The 25,208-nt window shown below is 42.2% G+C and overlaps 1 protein-coding gene across 2 annotated transcripts in view; it reads left to right on the top strand.

Annotated features, from left to right (window-relative positions):
- The first annotated feature begins 355 nt into the window (after positions 1 to 355).
- Positions 356 to 25,208, top strand: part of LOC106576320 (liprin-beta-1) — a 34,693-nt gene continuing 9,840 nt past the window's right edge. The window contains exons 1-11 of one of the 2 annotated variants that reach the window (XM_045699929.1): positions 356 to 503; positions 19,289 to 19,497; positions 20,546 to 20,626; positions 20,873 to 20,986; positions 21,249 to 21,359; positions 22,270 to 22,362; positions 23,633 to 23,735; positions 24,385 to 24,446; positions 24,550 to 24,616; positions 24,784 to 24,908; positions 25,147 to 25,208. In XM_045699929.1, coding sequence (XP_045555885.1) covers positions 19,300 to 19,497; positions 20,546 to 20,626; positions 20,873 to 20,986; positions 21,249 to 21,359; positions 22,270 to 22,362; positions 23,633 to 23,735; positions 24,385 to 24,446; positions 24,550 to 24,616; positions 24,784 to 24,908; positions 25,147 to 25,208 — 1,016 coding nt within the window. In that variant the 5' untranslated portion in view covers positions 356 to 503; positions 19,289 to 19,299. Of the gene's footprint in view, positions 504 to 15,757; positions 15,840 to 19,288; positions 19,498 to 20,545; positions 20,627 to 20,872; positions 20,987 to 21,248; positions 21,360 to 22,269; positions 22,363 to 23,632; positions 23,736 to 24,384; positions 24,447 to 24,549; positions 24,617 to 24,783; positions 24,909 to 25,146 lie in introns of those variants that run through there. The other variant, XM_014153433.2, reaches the window with a different exon arrangement.

Raw genomic sequence — 25,208 nt, 5'->3', positions numbered from 1 at the left:
AATGTACAGCTGTTGTGTAAAAATCTGACAGACAATATGTTAACGAACAGTTATCAGACAGCTTGGTGGAGCAACAAAATAATATTCATATCAGTAGGATATGGTATTCAATCTGATTGATATTCATAAAGTAAAACACATGAATAAGATAACTCACACCCATATAGATGTTATTTGTCTCATGTATAATGGCCAGTTTTCCATGAGTTATTTTATTCCCTCTAAAATGAAAAGCAATAGTGTTCAAATCAAAAGTAATTTTACCTACACAGGGTTGAAATTTGATTGAATAGCAGCACTATGGAGTAGTCTGTGATTGGCCTTGGTTTGCGCATGCGCAGTGGGATGTACAGCAAACTTGTGGAAGTTGGGAATTCGCTATGCAGCTCTATCGAAAGGTGTTGTATACCGCTCGAGAGAGCACTGAAAAGTGAACTTTGGGAATAGCGTTAAAGTCGCCCTTCAAGAAGTCGACCCCTGTGAAGTTATTCCTTTTGAATTGGGTAAGTTTTTTTTTGTATTTCCGTCATAACGGACCAGTTTTTTAAAAACTTTTACCGTCAATTGTATGGTTACATTTAGTCTGCGCCATTGTATTATTTATGGCCAATAACAGTAGTATTTCTATTAAATTGGAAAAACAATTGAAAACATTTCACACCAACTTTCTTGGAAAGTTATTTTCTCATTGAGTTAGGATACTGCTGTGCACAGCTATCAGTACGTTATCAGTTGATGAGACTGCGAAAACGTTGGCACGCTCAGGAAACAATGAATGGGCAACAGTTTGATACATTGAATACATTTTGACCTTTACCACAACTCTTGATTATGGTTACTGTGTAGCAATAAGCAATAACATCATCACTAATATTAAAAAGTGTTGCATACCACTGAAGCTTTTACATAATGGTCAGTGGTGTAAAGTACTTGAAAGTAGCGTTGCCACTTAACGCGACTTTTTTTGTGAGGTATCTGTACTTTTACTATTTATATTTTTGACAACTTTTTTTACTTCACCACATTCCTAAAGAAAATTATACTTTTTACTCCATACATTTTCCCTGACACCCAAAATTACTCGTTACATTTTGAATGCTTAGCAGGACAGTAAAATGGTCTAATTAACACAGTAATCAAGAGAACATTCTCTGTCATCTCTACAGCGTCTGATGTGGCAGACTCACTAAACACGTGCTTCATTTGGAAATGATCTCTGAGTGTTCGTGTGCTTCTGGCTATCTGTAAATAAAAAATAAAATGGTGCCGTCTGGTTTGCTTAATATAAGGAATTTGAAATGATTTATACTTTCACTTTGATACTTAAGTATATTTTATCAATTACACGTACGTTTGTTAAGTATATTTAAAACCCAATACTTTTACACTTTTACTCAAGTGGGATTTTACTTTTAGTTGTCATTTTCTATTAAGGTATCTTTACTTTTATTTAAGTATGACAATTGGATACTTTTCCCACCACTACATATGGTATGCACACCTCATGTAGGTAGGTCAACGTTACCTTCAGTTCAGGTAATTTCATTAACTGTAGGCCTATTCACAAAGGGGGGGATTCATTCTCGCAATTGTGGGAGACATGGACACTTTACCAAGTTAATTCCACAGAGAAAACATCACAGTTGCAATGGTGAATAAAAATTGTTTATCTAGAGCGCATGCCAAATTCATTCATTGTTTTTTTATTTATTTAAGGGCTCATAGTTTTATTTGGTATTACTCTGTAGTCTTAAGTTGTCCAGGAAAGAGCGCTCCTTCCTGAGATATTGTCTGTGTCCTGGCTCTTGGCTATCTCTCTGTGTCTTGGGTTCCGGGGGGAGGGGGGGCTGGAAGCATAACAAAGGATTTACTCTGAGACAAGGACCTTGGTTCAGTCTGCTGCGCTCAGACCAATTACTGTATTTTAGATTATATTTAACAAAAAAATGACATGTCCTAAGGATAGCATGCAGTCACATGTAGTGTATCCAATGACTGCAACATTATCAGGCAAGGTTAATTGTTTGAAATCTGTATCAGTGCTGCAAGACAACATATTCTTCACCACAAGTCCAGCTGAAAGTTGTTGTCCAAGCCAGGTACAGCCGTAAGGCCAGACTTCCAAGAGCTATAGTGACAGCTTTATGTTGACAACTGTGCCCTCCAACCTAGTACCAAGGAAACGAGCAACTGGGTGTCTCCTTTTGAAGGGTTTAAGGAAATGTCACTCTATTTCAGCATTATGTGCAGAATAGTTTGGTTGACATTTTTTATTTCCTCATGCAGTGTGTCCTGTTAGTTGTTTGTCCCTCAGGCAGAGTTGAGTCAGTTCCAGCAGAGGAGGTGAAGTTCATTGATATAGCGTGGGTTGGTCCTAGTTTGTTGTGAAGGGCAGAGAGCAAAGTATTTTAGCCTACAGCTCCTTCAGTTGAACACTGGATGAGTTATTTGACAGACCCAGCTATCCTAGCTATGTGAAGTAATAGATATCTAGTTTAAAAAACCCTTCCTTCAGCTGCACCCAATCTACCAGATTTTGTCCTGAGGCCGTTCTCCACCATTCAGACCTACTTTCCCCACACGTTGACATTCCATCCGTACTTCTGGAGGACTACTCCTGCGGTGGCATATTCTGAGTGGTGGGACAGCTCCTGGGCGTGACTCTTGGTCAAACACTTAATGTTGAGAAACAGTTTGGGCCATTGCTGCGGTGGACCTGATCCTTGTAGTTGACATTTTAACGTGAAGACTTTGTTCATTGCATTTGTTGTTGAATTCTTATACACATATTTGCATTTACAGTAGCCTAAGGAATTCCTGATGGGAATAATGTGCTTTCTGTTCCCACTAAACCTCTTTGACAAGATCTTTGGCTTTTTTTTTAATTAAGGATTCGAGCTTTTAAACCTCAAGTACTTTTAATTGTGCTCCTACATTTTTTTCAACTTAGTTGAACACATGCTCCTTGTAAAAAGGTCAGCGCAGAGCCCTGAGTAGTAGCTGGGAAAACGGCAGTGTGACTGAAAGTTAGACCTTTCTCGAGCATGTGACAGGAAGGACTTCCTAACAGGACAAAGGTCATCCTGAGTGCATGGATGCTTTGGGCAGCAGCTTTGTTCACTTTATAGCCTAGCCTAACTTCAGAGATGATTGGCTGTCTTATTTGTGTTCAGTCATGCCATGCTTTCAGGCCCTGCTTCAAAATCCATATTCAGTCTACAGTGGCAGATAGTCAAACATCTGCGCATCATAACTACAGCTAATGATGACTAGCCCCAGGACATGCATAGGAAATCCATAATTAAACTGACATTCAGTTTCAGTGTGGCTATTAGTTGTGATGGTGTGTGTTTTTATTGCTCAGTTCAGAATTGCAGTGTGTTGAATAATAACACCAGTCTGTTTGGAAGGGGTCTTTGAGGCCTACAAGTCACCACAACCAAGAGAACAACAAGGCCAGTCAGACATGTAGTAAGATGTCCAACACAGCATTTTCTCCCTGTACTCTGTCCTGCCTGTGACCTTGCCTAGTTGCCCCCAAGTGTGTGTTTGTCTGTAATTTAGTTGGGACATGCATTAAACGTCCATGCCTTGTGTTCTCTATCCCTCGCTTTCCATGTGACTGTGCAGGACAAAGAGCTGTTTGTGTGCCATGTCTACGGCCACCACGACCACAGGGGTGAAGTCCCAGCCTACTATTACTACTGCAACCTGACCTCACTCCAGACATGACAAATGGACCATTAGACCTCTAAGGAAAATAATCATTCAAACAAGCCAAGTGGTTTGAAATAGTTGGATGCTGTTCAGGAATTGGTGCATGTTTAGTGTAGTTGTATGTTTTTGTTTTGCTTTACTTCCTGCCACTGAAGACTGAAAGCACCTGATGTTGTGTTTTTAGGTGCTGTATGACCAAACCAACATCCAGTACTACTGTTAGGACATTCTTAATTTGTATGACTGAATCATTGTGCTATATGGGGTATTTCAATTCTCTACCCTACTTGTTAAACCCTACTTGTTAAACAACAGCTCACCAGCTGAAAGGGAGACAAGTGCATACGTCAGTTTAGTTCTGAAGCACAGCTGGAACTCTATAGCTACGTAGATATTAGAATGTGTGTGTGTGCATGTACGAGTGCTCGAGTGTGAGTGAGGCTCGTCAATGGGCCAGGCGGTGTGTTTTTCTTTTCGAATGAGTCGCCCCTCCCCCTCCATATCTCTACTGGTGGTCAAACTATGTAAATAAACCAAAATGACATCTACCCGATGATTTCAAAGGCAAACCTGAGACAGATGGGTTAGCCTTCGCTTACAATGCACACATTCAGTAATGAGGCCTTACTAGGAAAACATTCACGTAGAGAACATTTTTCCCTAAGAGATTGAAATGTCTTTTTTTTCTAGTGGTAGACCTTAGTTTTGTCTGAGGACTTGGAAAGCTTTGATGCTTTGAAAAAGAAGAACCTGCTGGTTGTTCAGAGGAGTTTACACACACTACCCAGTGCAGTGTAGTGGATTGGTTGTTATATGTGAGATTATATTAGGGGAAACTCCATGGTAACAGAATTACGCTGACAGTCAGATGTTTCACTTTAAAATGTATACCAAACAAAAAGTAATACATCTCAATTGAGAGGGTTTGGGATGAGTTGAACCGCAGCGTGAAGGAAAAGCAGCCAACAAGTGCTCAGCATATGTGGGAACTCCTTCTAGACTGTTGAAAAGCATTCCAGGTGAAACTGGTTGATAGAATGCCAGGAGTGTACAAAGGTGTCATCAAGGAAAAGGGTGGCTACTTTGAAGAATCTCAAATATAAAACATATATTGCCTACCACTTCCCCCATTGTTTTGATAGCTCCACTATTATTCTACAATGTAAAAAAAAAAAAAACCTTGAATGAGTAGGTGTGTCCAAACTTTTGAGAGAGAGAAAAAAATCAATCTGGAGGAGGTTTGAAGGAATCCAGGGGAGGGTGTCAGAGTGCTGGTCATACAGGTCACAGAGATGCTGGTGTCGGTTACTGAACTGACACATACTGAGCACTGCTCTGGAATGAAACAGTTTCAATGCCTTACCCACAGTAGAACTGTCTGTGTAGCCTAAAGCCCACGAGTTGCCATTACTGGCAGACAGTACTTTGCAAGGCTGCATAGATAAAATCTTTTTCTGTGGAGACTGTGGTTTTCAAACTTGTTTGGGTGAATCTGCCAGCCACTGATTGTTATAACAGCAATGGAAAACTCTTTGCTCTTCACCATAAAGTGGTACTTTACTGGTTCAGTGAGTCATTGTAAGTAGATGGGCTATGTGGTGTTAATTCCCACTACCCGTTTTAGCAAAGACAAAGACACGCATTACAATTGTACTTGTTTTTCCATTGTGTCCATTGCGCTCTACTTTCAAAAGGTATGCTTCAGTTGATTTCATTAGGTCCTGATTTTAATATTAGATAAAGACCATGTTCTCAGCTATTATTTAAATGTAAACTGCCCCTTTTTAGAACCAACTCATTAAGTCAACTCAGTTTTGGACGAGACTAAGTTTTTCACGACTTACTAAGGGGTTGGGTATGGATTACAATCATCATGCCCAGTGCCCTCTAACACAAGAGAAGCAGCTGTACTGATTAGAGGTCGACCGATTAATCGAAAGGGCAGATTTCAAGTTTTCATAACAATCGGTATTTTTGGCCACCGATTTGCCTTTTTTTTATTAGTATTTAAAAAAAAATTATAAATATTTAGTAACTAGGCAGGTCAGTTAAGAACACATTCTTATTTTCAATGACGGCCTAGGAACGGTGAGTTAACTGCCTTGTTCAGGGGCAGAACGACAGATTTTTACCTTGTCAGCTTGGGGATTCAATCTTGCAACCTTACGGTTAACTAGTCCAACGCTCTAACCACCTGCTTTACATTGCACTCCACGGGGAGCCTGCCTGTTACGCGAATGCAGTAAGAAGCCAAGGTAAGTTGCTAGCTAGCATTAAACTTATCTTATAAAAAAACAATCAATCATAATCACTAGTTAACTACACATGGTTGATATTACTAGTTTATCTAGCCTGTCCTGCGTTGCATATAATCGATGCAGTGCGCATTCGCGAAAAAGGACGGTCGTTGCTCCAACTTGTACCTAACCATAAACATCAATGCCTTTCTTAAAATCAATACACAAGTATATATTTTTAAACCTGCATATTTAGTTAATATTGCCTGCTAACATGAATTTCTTTTAACTAGGGAAAATGTGTCACCTCTGCAACAGAGTCAGGGTATATGCAGCAGTTTGGGCCGCCTGGCTCGGTGCGAACTGTGAAGACTATTTCTTCCTAACAAAGACAGCCAACTTCGCCAAACGGGGGATGATTTACAAAAGCGCATTTGCGAAAAAAGCACAATCGTTGCACGACTGTACCTAACCATAAACATCAATGCCTTTCTTAAAATCAATACACAGAAGTATATATTTTTAAACCTGCATATTTAGCTAAAAGAAATCCAGGTTAGCAGGCAATATTAACCAGGTGAAATTGTGTCACTTCTCTTCCGTTCATTGCACGCAGAGTCAGGGTATATGCAACAAGTTTGGGCCGCCTGCATCGTTGCGAACTAATATGCCATAATTTTAAGTAATTATGACATAACATTGAAGGTTGTGCAATGTAACAGGAATATTTAGATTCGACCATATTAATGACCTAAGGCTCGTGTTTCTGTGTTATTATGTTATAATTAAGTCTATGATTTGATAGAGCAGTCTGACTGAGCGATGGTAGGCACCAGCAGGCTCATAAGCATTCATTCAAAACAGCACTTTCGTGCGTTTTGCCAGCAGCCCTTCGCAATGCATTGCGCTGTTTATCACTTCAAGCCTGTCAACTCCCAAGATTAGGCTGGTGTAACCGATTATGACATGGCTAGCTAGTTAGCGGGTGCGCGCTAATAGCGTTTCAAATGTCACTCGCTCTGAGACTTGGAGTCGTTGTTTCCCTTGCTCTACATGGGTAACGCTGCTTCGAGGGTGGCTGTTGTCGATGTGTTCCTGGTTTGAGCCCAGGTAGGAGCGAGGAGAGGGACGGAAGCTATACTGTTACACTGGCAATATTAAAGTGCCTATAAGAACATCCAATAGTCAAAGGTATATGAAATACAAATCGTATAGAGAGAAATAGTCCTATAATAACTACAACCTAAAACTTCTTACCTGGGAATATTGAAGACTCATGTTAAAAGGAACCACCAGCTTTCATATGTTCTGAGCAAGGAACTTAAACGTTAGCTTTCTTACATGGCACATAAGGCCCTTTTACTTTCTTCTCCAACAGTTTGTTTTTGCATTATTTAAACCAAATTGAACATGTTTCATTATTTGAGGCAAAATTTATTTTATTGATGTATTGTTAAGTGTTCATTCAGTATTGTTGTAATTGTCATTATTACAAATATTATTATTTTTAAATCGGCCGATTTAATCGGTATCGGCTTTTTTGGGTCCTCCAATAATCTCTATCGGCGTTGAAAAATCATAATCGGTCGACCTCTAGTACTGATTGCGCTCCATCAGCTGCCCACGCTGTATCCAATCATAGCAACCAGAACCTCCAGACAGTGAGACAGACCTGCCCATTACACAGTGCCTCAGACTGGTTTACATAAGACCACACATTATGTTGAAATAACCCTTGGCCCTAAACCCTTTATGGAGTGGCCATTTCCTGATGTGTTTGGTGTCAGTCATTCGAGTCTGACACTTTCTGGGGCAAAATGAGATTTGAGACAAACAGAGCACTCTTGATATAGTGTATTATCAATATTCCAAAACCCATTGGCGAGCATCTTGTATCGCCGTGTGATCTGTTTTGTAACATGATTCCCTATGAAACACTGCCAGACAGACTCACATTCTGGTAATAGATATTGAGAAAGGTGTTAAAAAAACTTAACGGCACCGGTACATAACGGTACGTCTCGCCAGTGACTTAATAAGCTGAATGTGGCTCACTGTACCTGCTAGCTACTACCTGTTATGTAGCTTCATTGACAAACACAGAGTTGAAACATAGCTAGCGAGTGATTTTGGGCACTGATAAACAGCGTGTAGCTTGTGCTTTAGGGCGATTCCACGGTAACAGAATCAAGCTTTGACTCTGGCATACATTTTAAATTAAAGAAACAATCGGAAACTATTGATTTCAAAGTTTAACAAACCATACAACTCTATGCACAAGGACTACTTTTAACAACTTCTACAGTAAAATGTACAAAATTTAATTTATTTTAGGAACTGTGCAGATGCAAATCTGGGTAGCCATTTGATTAGCTATTCAGGAGTCTTATGGCTTGGGGGTAGAAGCGGTTTAGAAGCCTCTTGGACCTAGACTTCGCACTCCGGTACCGCTTGCCGTGTGTTATCAGAGAACATTTTATCACTAGGGTGACTGGAGTCCTTGACAATTTTTAGGGCCTTCCTCTGACACTGCCTGGTATAGAGGTCCTGGATGGCAGGAAGCTTGGCCCCGGTGATGTACTGGGCCATACGCACTACCCTCTGTAGTGCCTTGCGGTCAGAGGCCGAGCAGTTGCCATACCAGGCAGTGATGCAACCCGTCAGGATGCTCTCGATGGTGCAGCTGTAAAACCTTTTGAGGATCTGAGGACCCATGTCAAATCTATTCAGTCTCTTGAGGGGGAATAGGTTTTGTCATGCTCTCTTCACGACTGTCTTGGTGTGTTTGGACCATGTTAGTTTGTTGGTGATGTGGACGCTAAGGAACTTGACGCTCTCAACCTGCTCCACTGCAGCCCGTCGATGAGAATGGGGGCGTGCTCAGTCCTCCTTTTCTGGTAGTCCACAATCATCTCCCTTGTCTTGATCACGTTCATGGAGAGATTGTTGTCCTGGCACCACACGGCCAGGTCTCTGACCTCCCTATAGGCTGTCTCATCGTTGTCGGGGATCAGGCCTACCACTGTCATCGGCAAACTTAATGATGGTGTTGGAGTCGAGCCTGGCCAATGTAGTTGTGAGTGAACAGGGAGTACAGTAGGGGCCCCTGGGTGGCCCCCGTGTTGAGGGTCAGCATGGCGGATGTGTTTTCTACCCTTACCACCTGGGGTCAGCCCGTCAGGAAGTCCAGGATCTAGTTGCAGAGGGAGGTGTTTAGTCCCAGGGTCCTTAGCTTATTGATGAGCTTTGAGGGCACTGTGGTGTTGAACGCTGAGCTGTAGTCAATGAATAGCATTCTCACAGGTGTTCCTTTTGTCCAGGTGGGAAAGGGCAGCGTAGAGTGCAATAGAGATTGCATCATCTGTGGATCTGTTAGGGCGGTATGCAAATTGGAGTGGGTCTAGGGTTTCTGGGATAATGGTGTTGATGTGAGCCATGACCAGCCTTTCAAAGCACTTCATGGCTACAGATGTGAGTGCTACTGGTCGGTAGTCATTTAGGCAGGTTACCTTAGTGTTCTTGGGCACAGGGACTATGGTGGTCTGCTTGAAACATGTTGGTATTACAGACTCCGACTGGGAGAGGTTGAAAATGTCAATGAAGACACTTGCCAGTTGGTCAGCGCATGCTCGGAGTACAGGTCCTGGTAATCCATCTGGCCCAGCGGCCTTGTGAATGTTGACCTGTTTAAAGGTCTTACTCACATCGGCTGCAGAGAGCATGATCACACAGTCGTCCGGAACAGCTGATGCTCTAATGCATGTTTCAGTGTTGCTTGCATCAAAGTGGACAAATAAATTATTCTGCTCATCTGGTAGGTTCGTGTCACTTTGTAGTCTAATAGTTTGCAAACCCCCCCACATCCGATGAGCGTCGGAGCCAGTGTAGTACGATTCGATCTCAGTCCTGTATTGACTCTTTGCCTGTTTGATGGTTCGTCGGAGGGCATAGCAGGACTTCTTATAAGCTTCCGGGTTAGAGTCACGCTTCTTAAAAGCGGCAGCTCTGCCCTTTAGCTCAGTGCGAATGTTGCCTGTAATCCATGACTTCTGGTTGGGGTATGTACGTACAGTCACTGTGGGGACGATGTCCTCGATGCACTTATTGATAAAGCCAGTGACTGATGCGGTGTACTCCTCAATGCCATTGGATGAATCCCGAAACATATTCGTCTGTGTTAGTGAAAAAGTCCTGTAGTTTAGCATCTGCTTCATCTGACCACTTTTTTTTATAGACCGAGTCACTTGTGCTTCCTGCTTTAATTTTTGCTTGTAAGCAGGAATCAGGAGGATCGAGTTAGTCAGATTTGCCAAATGGAGGGAGAGTTTTGTATGCGTCTCTGTGTGTGAAGAAAAGGTGGTCTAGAATTATTTCCCCCCCCCACCTCTGGATGCACATTTAACATGCTGACAGAAATGAGGTAAAACTGATTTAAGTTTCCCTGCATTAAAGTCCCCTGCCACTAGGAGCGTCATATCTGGATGAGTGTTTTCCTGTTTGCTTATGGCGGAATACAGCTCATTGAGTGCAGTTTTAGTGCCAGCCTTGGTCTGTGGTGGTATGTAGACAGCTACAAAAATGCAGATGACAACTCTCTAGGTAGATAATGTGGTCTACAGCTTATCATGAGATACTCTACCTTGGGCGAGCAAAACATTTAGATATCGTGCACCAGCTATTGCTTACAAATATGTATAGGCCCCCGCCCGGTGTCTTACCAGAGGCTGCTGTTCTGTCCTGTCGATAGTATATAACCTGCCAGCTGTATGTTCTTAATGTCGTCATTCAGCCACGACTTGGTGAAACATAAGATATTCATTTTTAATGTCCCATTTGTAGAATATATGTGCTTTCAGTTCGTTCCATTTATTTTCCAGCGATTGAATGTTAGCTAGCAGAATGGAAGGAAAGGGCAGTTTAGCCACTTGTCGCCTGATCCTCACATGGCATCCTGATCTCTTTCCTCGAAACCTACATTTCCTTTTCCAGCGAATCACGGGGATCTGGGCCTGGTCGGGTGTCCGTAGTATATCCCTCACGTCTGACTCATTGCAAAAGGGTTTTCTAATGATCAATTCAATTAGTTTAAAAATGATCAACTTGGATTAGCTAACACAATGTGCCATTGGAACACGGGAGTGATGGTTGCTGATAATGGGCCTCTGTACGCCAATGTACATATTCCATAAAGAATCAGCCGTTTCCTATTACAATAGTCATTTACAACATTAACAATGTCTACACTGTATTTCCGATCAATTTCATGCTATTTTAATGGACAAAAACATTTCTAAGTGACCCCAAACTTTTGAACGGTAGTGTATGTTATATAGGTATGCACATCGGCGTTAAACTAGACATTGGGCCGATGCCGGCATTTTTAGCTAATATCGGCCGATTCCGATATGTTCACCGATGTATCGGAAATGCATAATTATGGAAATGAATTTCATGTTTCACAGGTTTGGACAGGAGCTCAGTTGAGTACAATACAGCAGAGTAGAATAAGGTAGAGTACAGCTCAATACAATATACTACTGTACTCTACTCACTGTACTATCCAAACTTGTGAAACAAATGTCTATGATGGGTTCAGATTTGGTCCGGTCCATCTATGGACGTTAACATCAGGCCTGGGTGGACTGACCGAATTTCAACTTTTTTTTGACATCCGGTGTCGGTCAGTACACAGAGGGTGAGGATGCCTGGTTAAAGTAAATGGAAGGAGTGGGAGCTCATAGGTAGGTGTCATAGGGCGGCGCACAAGGGTTTGACGGAGACTGAGAGATTGTCCAGACTGACTGTTGTAATTCTCTTGGTTTGACCACCAGTCAACAGAAAGACAAAACAGTTATGAGCTGAACATAACTGTATGCCAATAGGAGGACAGTAGCAGGTGTCCCAACTGTGGTTTGTGACTTATAATTTCTCATTGTAGCTAATTCAGTTGCAGTAATTCCTTAGATTGCTTTGGGAAATTACGTTAACAATTTGGTAACGTCATTCTGAGTTTTAATCACTTAATGATTTTTCTGATATCAATTTTAATTATTAACTAATTGGTAGGTCTAACATTTACTTGTTACTTCTGTGAACTTTCATTATCCTCCCTCATGAGGGAGAGAGATTTGAAAATATCTGAGTTTTTTTTTTTAATTTTCATTTTTTTTAAGGAATTACAAGGCACAATATTTCTTAAACTTGGAGCTAAAAAATGTATCCAAAACTAAATATGTGTTGATATTCGTTGGCAGGGGACTTTATGTCAACATGATTGTTTTGATGTATTTCTGATGACCTTTTAAGAATTTTTCTGGTAGATGTTTTCTAAGACCATGTTTCCATCTGTTAATCCAGAAATCAAATGCTTTACTTTTGCCAAATTTAAGATGGAAAATGTTTTGCCTTCATTTCACGAAAATATAGACTCTTAGCTTTCATTTGACACACAATTTGATATGCACGTATGAACTTCAGATGTTGGTGCTCATGGGTCCGTTTCGATGGAAATTTATGTACGATAGTTTGACAGCTTGCAGATGAGGACGTTGTAGACCTGTTCTAAGAAATCAGTCCTGAGCACACAGCCAGACTTTCCCGACTTTCAATGCACTGACTAGTTTTTAATGCAACTTTTTTACTTGAGAAATACTGCACCAAACACCTTAGCTAGATTTCAAATTGTTCGACTAAGACCTCCTCTGCACAAACATCTTAATTATAGATTTCTTGATTTATCACAGTCATTCTGACTATTTTAAAGAAGTGGCTATGTTGTTGCTACGGTGACTCATGAGGGCCAAACAGTACCTGCCAGGGTACGATATGTGAATATAACACACCCACAAGACAACTCTGGTTTGGCTTCAGTCATGGCCGCAAACTTTTTTTTTTTTTTACAAGCAATCTTCAAAACAAGGCCAAATCCGGAAGTGCAGTTGCCCATTTAATGTATTTACATCACATGTTGACTGTTATGGTCTCTCCCTATTAACTATCAGTCATGTGAGACTGGAATAATACTAATATTCTGATCCAGAATGTACCATTTAATTTACTGTGACCTCAAGCTACGAGAGAGAAGCAGAAGGGGTAAAAGAGGATGAAAGTTGAAGAAGTTATATGATATCTTGGTAAATTTACTGATCTTTGATTGAAACTTTTGTACAAAATCCTGTGTCTCGAGGGAGTAGACCTATTGAATTATTATGTTAAAGGAACTAAAGCTTGACTGCTTTAGTGCCTTACCTCTACCCTTTCTTTATGCTCCTTATTAGTTTCATTTTACTATCCCAGAGAGGGAATGTTCATGTTTGGATTCTTAAACTGCTGTTTCAGTTAGAAACACAACCACGCTTTGGGTTTCCCTCTTGGGATGTGAGACAGACGGCTGACCAAATAAAGCTGCTTCCCTTCCTAGAGTGGGATGGCTCTCCATCAGAAGGAAATGCCTTGGGAGGAAAAATGAATGGTACTAAAGGCGTCACCATGTTTCAGTTCGGCTGGCGCCTAGCCAAACTCGGCTAACCGAAGAAAGAGCGGCAATAGTGTCCATTTTGAGATGCTGTAGCCAGTAAACACTTCCTCAAAATAGTCAGAATTAATGTAAGATACCTCAAATCTGTCATTAGTTTTGAAGTTTTTCCCGAAGAGATCTTAGTTGCTCAATTTTACATCTAATTAAGATGTTTGGTGCAGTATTTTTCAGCCAAAGAAGTCAGCAACTAATTAATCTTGACGATAATGTCGTTCAGATTATTTCAGTTGGAATGTCCAGTGAACATTGATTCTGCTTTATGGGGCTTTTTGAAGGGTGTGAATCATCCAAGACAATTATGTGGGCAGCTTTATAAAATGGGAATTGTTTTCTACTGGAAAATGTTTGTTTGCGCAACTCCCTTTTCAGTTGCACTTCCATCGCTGGCACAATGAATCATTGTTTATTGAGTAGTGCAGCTGTATAGCAAGGTGAATGTGAGCCTATTTTGGAGGGAGTATTACCCATGTAGCCTAAAGGGCCCATGATGGAAGTGAGTGACTGGACACAATGCCCTCAGTGTTGAATGTGCAGGCTCCCTCTCCCTGCCTCTAATAAAGGCCAATGAGGCTATAAGAGCCCCCTCCAACCCTGAGTTATGCTGCCCTTCTGCCCTGGACAAGGAGAGGGATCTCATTACCCTCCAATTCAATTGGCTTTGCGTCGTGATGATTTCATATCCTCTCAGGCTATTTTACATTTCTCATTCAGATTGTACATTTGTTTCCGTGAATTGAATATGTAATATAACGTTAGGCCTACCATGAAAGTGAAGTTATCTGGTCCGTTTAAGTGAATGAGCTGCATGTGACATCCTGAGGTCAGGAGGCTGGGAGTGATGCTTTGTTATGGAAGCTTGGATTTCCAGTCAAGCCAACACACTGTGGGGAGAGATCCCTGGTAGAATGGCACCATTATTCCAGATAAGAGCCAACTCTCAATCCCCATGACTGGTCTCAGTGAATCTTTGCTGGGGTGAGAAATCACTCTGTTATGGTTTTGCCTCTGAGAGCTCCTCTTTGTTTTTGACTCGCATGTTGTGGTTACTTACAGTTCACTTCATTCACAATGCCATGGTCCTAGATTCCTTTCTGGTTTTGATTCCAGTGGCACTGATCAATTGTTTTTACCTAGACAGTCAATATCAACTAAGAGCATTGGCCTACATTGGAAATCTCCATATGCCAATGTTGGGTAACAGCCTGGCAGTTTACAATCACCTTATCCTCTCTCTTCATTAGGTGGCCCAGTTTCCCAACACCTGCTCCAAGTAAACACCCAGTCATAGGCTTGAGCCTTGACCCCATTATTCAAGTTAATTGCTGAGGTCTGTCCTAAATGTGGTCATCAATGGGGAAGTTGTGAGGCACAAAAATGGCCAACAACTTCAGGCCACCAGATTTACAGTATAGGAGAATGCATGTATGGTAGGATTAAAGCTGTTGACTCTGAGGTAGGAGGCTACGACACATTTGATTCAGCCAAGGCATCGGGGGGAGAAATACAACAGTCAATGTCATCATACAACCATGAATATTCATGATGGATAATATATTCTTTAGAAACCTTTCAATTGGATGTATTGTTTTTAAATAAAACAATTTAAATGATGAATATGATTTCATATTCATTCAAATGTACCAGGGACACCATAATGCCCCCAAACAAAAAAATACCAGACAATTGGGCTCCAATTTCCTGTTTAGCGAGCTTATCAAACAGATGGAGACAATCCTTTTCCACAGTTCCTCTGCCATGCATTGTAATTACACTTGATCACACAAGACATGGGAATTCACTAATGTCCCATTCACATGGAGGGAGAAAATCCTTCATCTTATTTGCAGTTTCATTCTACAACTAACTGTAGGCTAGAACATTATCCTTATTACCAGGAAGTGGCTTACAAATTAAGGTGCATAGAAACGCCTTTTATCAAATATTACTGAAATTGTCACTAAAGTTGTAAAATCTGCTAGTTTTGTATTGTAGGGGGTCCTGACTCTTGGGTGGTCTCTGTCCACTTTAGTTCTGTCTGTGTGTAATGTGTAGACTTGAACTTCCCAGGGGGTTCATGTAATTTACTGCTCAAGTTTTAAAAGCCTTTGAAATGCCATACATTTTCGGACTGATGTTTTTACAAGCACATCGTCTAACTTGTACTGTAGTCTTCTGGGCAATGGCTGTAGTCTTCTGGGCAATGGCTGTTGAGGCGTCATTGGTCTTTTACTTGACACTTCTGTTTTCTTTCACATTCACAGTGGGGGGGGGGGGGGGTGTGAAGATGATGTCTGACGCCAGCGAGATGTTGGCAGCCGCCTTGGAGCAAATGGATGGGATCATAGCAGGTAATGTGCAAAACTCACTCGCACTCACATTTTGAACTGTGGGGCTGATCCCCTCAAATATTTACATAAATGCCTCTTAAATAAGCCCCTGATATCTATCCTCAGGACTAGGGTTCCCATGCTGCTGCTCTTAGGATGTGGCTGTGGTACTGGTTTGGGATGTTTCCCAGTGCAGTCCTCCAATGTGAGAAAGCAAGACGTTCCATTGTTTCAGCAGTGATGGAAACAAATGATTATTCAAGGCCTACTGCTAGTATGATTTACAGGCATTGCGTGCCTCATCCATGGCCTGAAGGGAGGGTGGCACGCCCATGGGGATGGAAATCCTACGTCTTCCATCTGTATTGTATTTTACAGTTTTCTATATTTATTGTAGTGGTCATGTACGTTGCTCAGTTCATAAGAGCATGGCACTAGCAACACAAGAGTTGTGGGTTTCGATTCCCACTTGGGTCACATACCAAATATGTGGACTGTAGTCACTTTGGATAAAAGTGTCTGCTATGTAAATGGAATACTACGGTATTACAGTACTGTATTGGCCGATGCAATTTTTGTAGAGCAGTGTGACCCCAGCAAATACATTTTTGATACAGGTTTACTGTATAAGGGATGCGTTTCTTGTTTTGGACTTTCTGAAATATTTGCATATTGGTATTGTATTACTGCACTGTAGGAGCTAGAAATACAAGCATTTCACTGCACCTGCTGTAACATCTGCTAATCTGTGTACGCAACCAATAAACTTTAATTTGTTACATACATTCTGTAGTTGACAAACCATGTAAAATCTATAGCTTTACCAAACTTTAAGTGGTCATCAATTAAAGACAGTCAGATTAAGTAATTCTAAAATGTATTTTAAGCAAATAGAATCATATCAAAAGTATTGTGAACATTGCATTGTGAAAGGCAATAACTTTATATGAACATGGGCTCCCGAGTGGCACAGTGGTCTAAGGCACTGCATGAGGCGTCACTACAGACACCCTGGTTCGAATCCAGGCTGTATCACAACCGGCCGTGATTGGGAGTCCTATAGTGTCGGCACACAATTGTCCCAGCGTCGTTCGGCTGGTGTAGGCCGTCATTGTAAATAATAATTTGTTCTTAACTGACGTGCCTAGTTGAATAAACATGAATTGCAATATGAAACATGTACTTAGTCAATTGTAAATGTGCTTCGTTTTGAAACAACTGCCTTTATGATTTCTGTTTTGAGTTTTGTACTAAGAGTTGTGAATGTACCACGTTCTGAGTGATAATTGCACCAAAGCAATAAAAAAAATGGTACAAGTCAGACACTAGAGGGAAGTTTTGGACCTATTCTTTTTTTGAAGGTAGATGAGCAGAGGGGACAGCTTTATGAGCCCAGGCTTTTCCACTGACCTGTTTCATTTATAGAATTGACCTTTCCAAGAGGGATGGCTGATCACATGACATCCTCTAGCCCCTGTTACCACAGAAACCACCGCGTTCACTCTCTCCCTGGCTGCCTTTTAGGGAAGACTTGTTTATTTATTTATCCCAATATTTATTTTTCTCTTCTACATTTCTGTGAATGTTGACCTTTTGGAGCCGGTTGACAGATGCTGTCGAGCAGATTATTGTACACGCTGGAAACATGGCATTTCCAAGTCCAACAAATAAGCTTCCGCTCAGGCCTCCTGCACCCAACATTAATTTTGAATCGATATCTAATCTGTTTTTCTTTTGCTTTTAAAATGTGTGGTATGTGATTTTTATTTTTTCAGGACACATTCAGAAATCCACATCTGTAGCGCATCACATGGGTCAATGACATCCCACCTGGTGATATTGTCTTTCATCCTCCTCGTTGAAGGGAATTAGGAGAGGATGGGAGGCTCAAACTTCTAACCACAGGGCTAAAACTACAGATGTACCAGTCAAAAGTGTGGACACACCTACTCATTCAAGGGTTTTTCTTTATTTTTACTATTTTCTACATTGTAGAATAATAGTGAAGACATCGAAACTATGAAATAACACCTATAGAATCATTAACCAAAAAAGTGTTAAACAAATCATGTTATATTTTAGATTCTTCAAAGTAGCCACCCTTTGCCTTGATAACAGCTTTGCACACTCTTGGCATTCTCACAACCAGCTTCATCTGGAAGGATTTTCCAACAGTCTTGAAGGAGTTCCCACATATGCTCAGCACTTGTTGGCTGCTTTTCCTTCACTCTGCGGTCCAACTCATCCCAAACTATCTCAATTCGGTTGAGGTCGGGTGATTGTGGAGGCCAGCTCATCTGATGCAGCACCCCATCACTCTCCTTGGTCAAATAGCCCTTACACAGCCTGGAAGTGTGTTGGGTCATTGTCCTGTTGAAAAACAAATAATAGTCCCACTAAGCGCAAAACAGATGGGATGGCATATCGCTGCAGAATGCTGTGGGAGCCATGCTGGTTAAGTGTGCCTTGAATTTGAAATAAATCACAGAAGGTGTCACCAGCAAAGCACCATCACACCACCACGCTTCATGGTGGGAACCACATATGCAGAGATCATCCGTTAACCTAGTCTGGTCTCACAAAGACACGGCGTTTTGGATCCAAGAATCTCAAATTTGGACTCATCAGACCAAAGGACAGATTTCCACCGGTCTAATGACCATTGCTCGTGTTTATTGGCCCAAACATTTATCTTTTTATTGGTGTCCTTTAGTAATGGTTTCTTTGCAGCAATTCGACCATGAAGACCAGATTCCTCTGAACAGTTGATGTTGAGATGTGTCTGTTACTTGAACTCTGTGAAGCATTTATTTGGGCTGCAATTTCTGAGGCTGGTAACTCTAATGAACTTATCCTCTGTAGCAGAGGTAACTCTGGGTCTTCCTTTCCTGTGGCGGTCCTCATGAGAGCCAGTTTCATCATAGTACTTGATGGTTTTTGCGACTGCACTTGAAGAAACTTTCGACATTTTAGACATTTCCCGATTGACTGACCTTCATGTCTTTAAGTAATGATGGACTGTCATTTTTCTCTTTGCTTATTTGAGCTGTTCTTGCCATAATATGGACTTAGCCCTATTTGGTAAAATACTATCTTCTGTATACCACCCTTACCTTGTCGCAACACAACTAATTGGCTCAAACGCATTAGGAAGGAATTTGTGGAATTTCTTTAACTTTTAACAATGCACAACCTGTTAATTGAAATGCATTCCAGGTGACTACCTCATGAAGCTGGTTTAGAGAATGCCAAGACTGTGCAAAGGGTGGCTATTTGAAGAATCTCATGGTTACTACATGATTCCACATGTGAAATTTCATAGTTTTGACGTCTTCACTATTATTCTACAATATAAAGAGAACTCCTTGAATGAGTAGGTGTGTCCAAACTTTGGACTGGTACTGTATATCTATGCTTCTAACTTCCTTATTTGTTCTTAACCACCCCTCTCCTAACCTTGGCCTCAACAGGCTCCAAGGCCATGGGCTACTCCAATGGGCTGTTTGACTGCCAGTCGCCCACTTCTCCCTTCCTGGGAAGCCTGCGGGCGCTGCACCTGCTGGAGGACCTGCGGGCAGCGCTGGAGATGATGGACCAGGATGAGAGGGAGGGCCTCCGCTGCCAGGTCCCTGACACCACTGCCGACGGCCTAGTGGAGTGGCTGCAGCAGGGACAACTGGTAGGTAACTCCCTCTGTTCTCTTACTGTTGCAAATGCAAACACTGTTAATGTTAGTCAGTATTTTTACTATTGTTAAAGACATGCTCTGGAACTAAGTATTTGTTAAACCTGTTAAATATGTAGTTCATACATGCAGAATTACTGTCTTAGCTCAATCGGCCATGAAATCCCTGTCTTGAAAGCAACTGTTTTTTGGGAAGGAGTGCTGCTCTATATTCCCTTCATTTTCCCCATCATGGGCCAGCCTCCTAGCAATTCCAGTTCTAGACAATTAGCTTCAGCCCCTTGCCATTTGAGTGGCAGCTAGTTAGATGCACACACAGCAGAGAGCGCAATGATGTGGTACATCAACTTTTGGCTCGTGAGCGCTACTTTCAGAACGGTTGGCTAAAAACTATACAGAAGTACCGGAGAATCTCTTTAATGCCTGAGATATTCAGAATTTGAGGTAATCATGGAAAATGTATTGCTGATGCGTATTCCACACATGAAGATCAAAGTACTTTTATTTAGACTAGATTCCTTTTGCGTGATTGCGTAGGCAGTGGTCTGCTTTGTCTTTATACCATGATTCCTTTGATTGTATGGCTATTGTGTGATGACATGCTTTGTGAGTGATGAAGTGTCTTTGGAGCGGTGTCTGAAATGGTTTCCATAATCTTCACTGTTTTCCTCCCCCCTCAAGCCCTTTCTTTCCACTTTAGTCACACACAAAGCACTTGCATGTGAGAACCCTATCGACCCTCACGTGTCTCTCAAATAACATGCATTTCGCGTGTCACCGGCCTCCTTTTTTTTTTCCCCCCAGGGAAAAATCATGTGATGTTTTTCAATGTAGGGATGCTATGACACCTGAATGCTGTATGCTGGCCTTTGAGATGGAGTGGTACATCATCTTCTGTATGACTGGAGGCTGCTCTATTCCTAGGGTCAGGAGTCTTTCCTGGTATGGTGATGGGGCAAAGAGTTATTCCTGACCATATCTATGGCCTCCCTAAGCCCTTGGCGATCAGCCGTCTGATGGCCTTGGTTGTTTGTGATTTCAGACCAACGGACATGGCTCCGCCATGATCTACCAGGAACGACTGTCACGGGTGGAGAGCGATAAGGAGTGTCTCGTCCTCCAGGTGTGTGTCACGAGGCCATGAACAAGCAGAGACCAGCTTTAACAAATAGGAAATACCACCCCATATTTAGATAATGTGTACATTAGCAAATACATTGTACATGCAAACCGTACATTAGTTTTTACCTATTCATGGTGTGAGTGAAAGACGTGCATCACAGAGCATGCTCTTAGATCACTAACCCATACCCTGAAAACAGCACACAGATGACATGTGGCGTAATTATTGAGTGATGACTGTCCCCAGGTGAGTGTTCTCTCAGACCAGGTGGAGGTGCAGGGGGAGAAGATCAGGGATCTGGACATGTGTCTGGAGGAACACAGAGAGAAACTCGACGCCACTGAAGAAACACTGCAGCAGGTGAGGCCCCAGCAGGGTTGCAGTGTATTATGGTTACTAGCAGGATGTTCTGTCTTATTATGAGACAGAACCTTGGGCTCAAGGTATTGGTCAGCCTTTTGATCCAAATGATCTTTCTGAATGAACACTGATTAGTACACTTCGCTCCTACTCGTCTGTGACTGAATCTGTGACTGAATCTGTGACTGAATCTGTGACTGAATCTGTGACTGAATCTGTGACTGAATCTGTGACTGAATCTGTGACTGTGTGTCCTGTGCAGGAGCTGTTGAGCAGGTCCACCCTGGAGACCCAGAAGCTGGAGCTGATGACCGAGGTGTCCAGTCTGAAACTGAAGCTGACCACTGTGGCGAGAGATCGCAGGGATAGTGAGGTACACGGATGCATTATGGCGATAGACTCACCCACACAGAGATATCATGTCTTTGGTAGATATTTGGAGTTTCGTTCAGCGGCAGGCAGACGTCTTATAATATTAGGATGTGAGTTTATATGAATCTTGGCAGTCACTCAAACGTTTAATAGTTCACACTGAGACCATGCAGAGGTCTGTCTCAGTTGGATGGAGTGGGCCCTGATCCGTCATGCAGATCCTGGCCCGGGTGGACTGGCTGGCAGGGAGTGCCAAAACACCCCCTTGCTCCAGCAGCCGTTTCCTCTCATAAAATAATGAATCTCCCCTCCAGAGAAGCTGGGCGTCTGACAGTCAGGGTTTCCATACACCTCATCCATGAGCACTGAGCAGGCCTGGGCTGGAGGAAGCAGGATATTGGATCCTGAGTGTGGGTTTCCTGACACTACTATAACCTTTAGGGAGCGCTGTGTGGAAAGGCAATGTCTTCCATATATGTTTAATGTTGGGCTTTGTTCGGCTGTAAATCACACACCCCTGAGTCTGATCCATTTCTTCTTTCCTACCCACGGTGCTCTGCGGTTTTTACTCTTGTCTAAGTGTATGCGTTGTAAATCATGTAGCACGTTTTTGTTTAATGACGATGCATATTTCCTGAGTGCTCTGTCTATACAGTAATTGCTCCAAGGTACAGGAGTATGTATTATCCATGACATAAAAGCAGTTCTTATTGGTAATTGACCATGACGCTTCCTTCCAAATTAAGAATCTGTCTCCATGTTGGAGTGGGCTGTTCTGTTTCTCTCTCTCTAAATAATCTTTGGTGCCTCATTGGGGATTTTTCACTCCACAAAAACATCCCCAACGTTTGCTCCAAAACTCTCAGCTGACCCCTTGGGCTTGTGGGTAATGCAGTCTTTTACCTCCCCAGGGGTTGTACCAGGAAGTCAACGACCTGCGGTTCAGGGTGACCGATATGGAGAATGAAAGACTGCAATGTGAGAAGAAACTTAAATCCACCAAAGTGAGTAGCATGGCTAAGAATCTGTCTGCAATATGAAGGCTTTAGATCAGTCCGTTCACATTAGATTGTGCATGACATATGGTCCACAGATTGAGTTTGACTCACTCTACACTTTTTTTTCTACATCATGTAGGTACTGAATCTATCGTTCCCTTGTGTGTTGGTTATATATCACTGCTTTCACTCTTAATACCACCTTCCTTCAGGGTTCATATCCTTTGTCTCCTCTCTCCTCCGCTCTCTCTCCTGCCTGGCTAACTTCTCCCCTGCAACGTGCTAACCTGTGCAGCCCTAGGAATGGAACATGGGCAGGTTGAAGTTCACTGGAGGTGTGGTGCAGAAGTCTGTCTGTCCCTATAGGCCTCTCAACCTTCCCTCTGTCCATTGACCCTATCTGCTTTTCCAACTTTCACCACACTTCCACTTTGACTAAGTTCTCCTACCAGCTAAGTATAAGTTGCAGATTTCTTAACACACTAGTTTTTCTTCACTTCTTACCCTGATCCACTTAATTTTATGTTAACTGTACATTGATGCTAAAATGTCTTAAACCTTTGGCTAAGTAAGCTAAACTAATGGGTGGAACTGAACGGTCACGGATGACCTTCTGCTGGGGATTAACATCCCAATGGAGCTGTTCTTTCTCAGTGGAATGTGAAAGAAACTGACATGTTTACAGTGTGTTTGTATGGTTCTCTGGTAAAGACACCAGTCCTCTGGTAGAATGTATCCTCACTCTAACCTTATTCTGGGCCATACTGCCCTGCCTCAGTTGGCATCAGACTGGGTTTTAACTTTCAGTTTGGTCAGACTCTGTCTAGCTGGGTTCTTATCTAGATCTTGGCCTGTATTCATAAAGCGTCTCGTACGAAGAGTGCTTCTCTAGTAGGAGTTTTGCCTTTTAGTTTAAAATGAATGGACAGGGGATCTGATCCTAGATCAACACTCCTAAGGGGTTTACTACAACGCAGGTTCAATGGGTTAGCCAGCTAACTTTAATAAACAACCAGAAATAACTATTGGTTTTCTGGTTCATTAAGAAAGCTAAACTTAGATATGTGTTTTCGGTTGTTGAGTCAATTAGGCCATGCCTATTTTCAAGCTTATCTCTAAACAATGTTATTTGTGAATATTTAGGCAAGTTAACTCATTGATCCTGCTTTGTAGTATAGCCCTCTACTCTGAGACACTTTATGAATATGGGCCTAGATATGTATCTGTAGTTTAATGAGGTCAGAATGGTCCCGAACATGATCCTCTCCCATTTCAGGAGGAACTGCAGACTCTTCAGAGGCAGCTGGAGGAGCTGAGGAGGATAAGAGACCAGGCTACACAGGGAGTCCTGACCCCAGACAGAACAGATGGAGAGAAAGGTGGGAGTACTGTTACTAGACATGTGGGAGGGAGGGAGACCTCACTTCACCCTCATACACACAGAGGAGCCATAATATTTCAATAGGCTTAACTTGCACCTTGACAGATTTACGGCAACATTTTTCCAACATTCCTTTTCCTAATTCGTCTGCAGTTATTTCTGCCCTTAAGTCCCCTTAAGTAATGATGGATACCATCAAGACATGGCCTGAGCATTGGACTTTCCCCCTGAAATACAATTTTCTAAGCATCCTGTCTCACACACAGATCGAAAGATTGAGGGGAAGAAAGGGAGATTTTGTGCTTTCCACCTTACTGTTGTCTTATCTGTCTTCAGGGCTCATACCAAGCATGTTTAGACATGATCTCTGACTCTTTCAACCTACAGCTGAGTCTCTTATCACCCATTTACCAATTTATGTAGAGTGCAATGTATTCACTTTAAGAATGTATTGTCCTTGAACCTGCCCCATATACTGCAAGGTAATTGTCTGCTCAAGTCTATTCCATTGAAAATCCTGTAGCTTAAGTGGACTTGACTTGTATGTTGGTCTTTATAGACTCCACCAGTGTGGATAGACACCAGTAGACACCAGACAATGTGTCTGTCTGTCTGATCCCTGTGGGGGCACGCTTGTTGTTTTCCAGATGTGGACGTGCTGAGGATGAAGAGGGCCATGGAGTCCCTGATATCAGCTAGCAATGACAAGGTACTGGAGCTCCTGTTTACACTGTTTCATAAAGACTGCTGTAGTTGACGCATGGGGATCTCAATGGCTTTTCTAACTCTGATCTACCATCCTTCACCCACAGGACCGGAGGATCGAGGAGCTTCAGGAGTCTATCACACGGTACAAGAAGGTCCAGGACTTGATGAAAGGTGACACTATGTTAAAGGAGTATGAAACTAGTAATGAATTGTTTTTATCGGTATCATTGCAATAGTCCAGTCATTTCTATTTATCGGACTAGATCAATCACATGTTTGATAGTGTAGAATAATGGACTTGATAATTTTGTGTAACAATTATAACTGTTTCCCCCCAGACACACTGAATGAAGACAATTATGATGACATCCAGGATGACAGATCCCCCTCCATTCAGGTCGCCATGGATACAGACCGGGCCACCCTGGCGGTTGGGGAGGAGACAGGAAGGAGCTGTGATGAGGTAACAACCTCCCCTGTCATAACAATGTATCACACACAGGATGGACACGAGACTAGACTTCCTTACCAAAATGTAATGTTAGGAATGTGAGGGTCAACAGGCTTGGGGTATTGGTTTAGCTGGACAGCAACTAACCATTTGAAACTGTCGGCTGTGCTTTGCGACATTGACGACACATTCATTTAGCGACGTTGACTCTTGTCTTCCTTTCTCTTCCTCTCTCACCCTCTCTTCCCAGATTCCATCTATTGCAGTGTTTTCAGAGCTGGAGCAGGAGCGACTGATACAGGAACCAGACAG

This window comes from Salmo salar, chromosome ssa17, assembly GCF_905237065.1.
Source record: "Salmo salar chromosome ssa17, Ssal_v3.1, whole genome shotgun sequence".
Taxonomy (NCBI): Eukaryota; Metazoa; Chordata; class Actinopteri; order Salmoniformes; family Salmonidae; genus Salmo; species Salmo salar.
The sequence above is the reverse complement of the archived record's forward strand: the minus strand, read 5'-3'. Positions and strand labels throughout refer to the sequence as shown.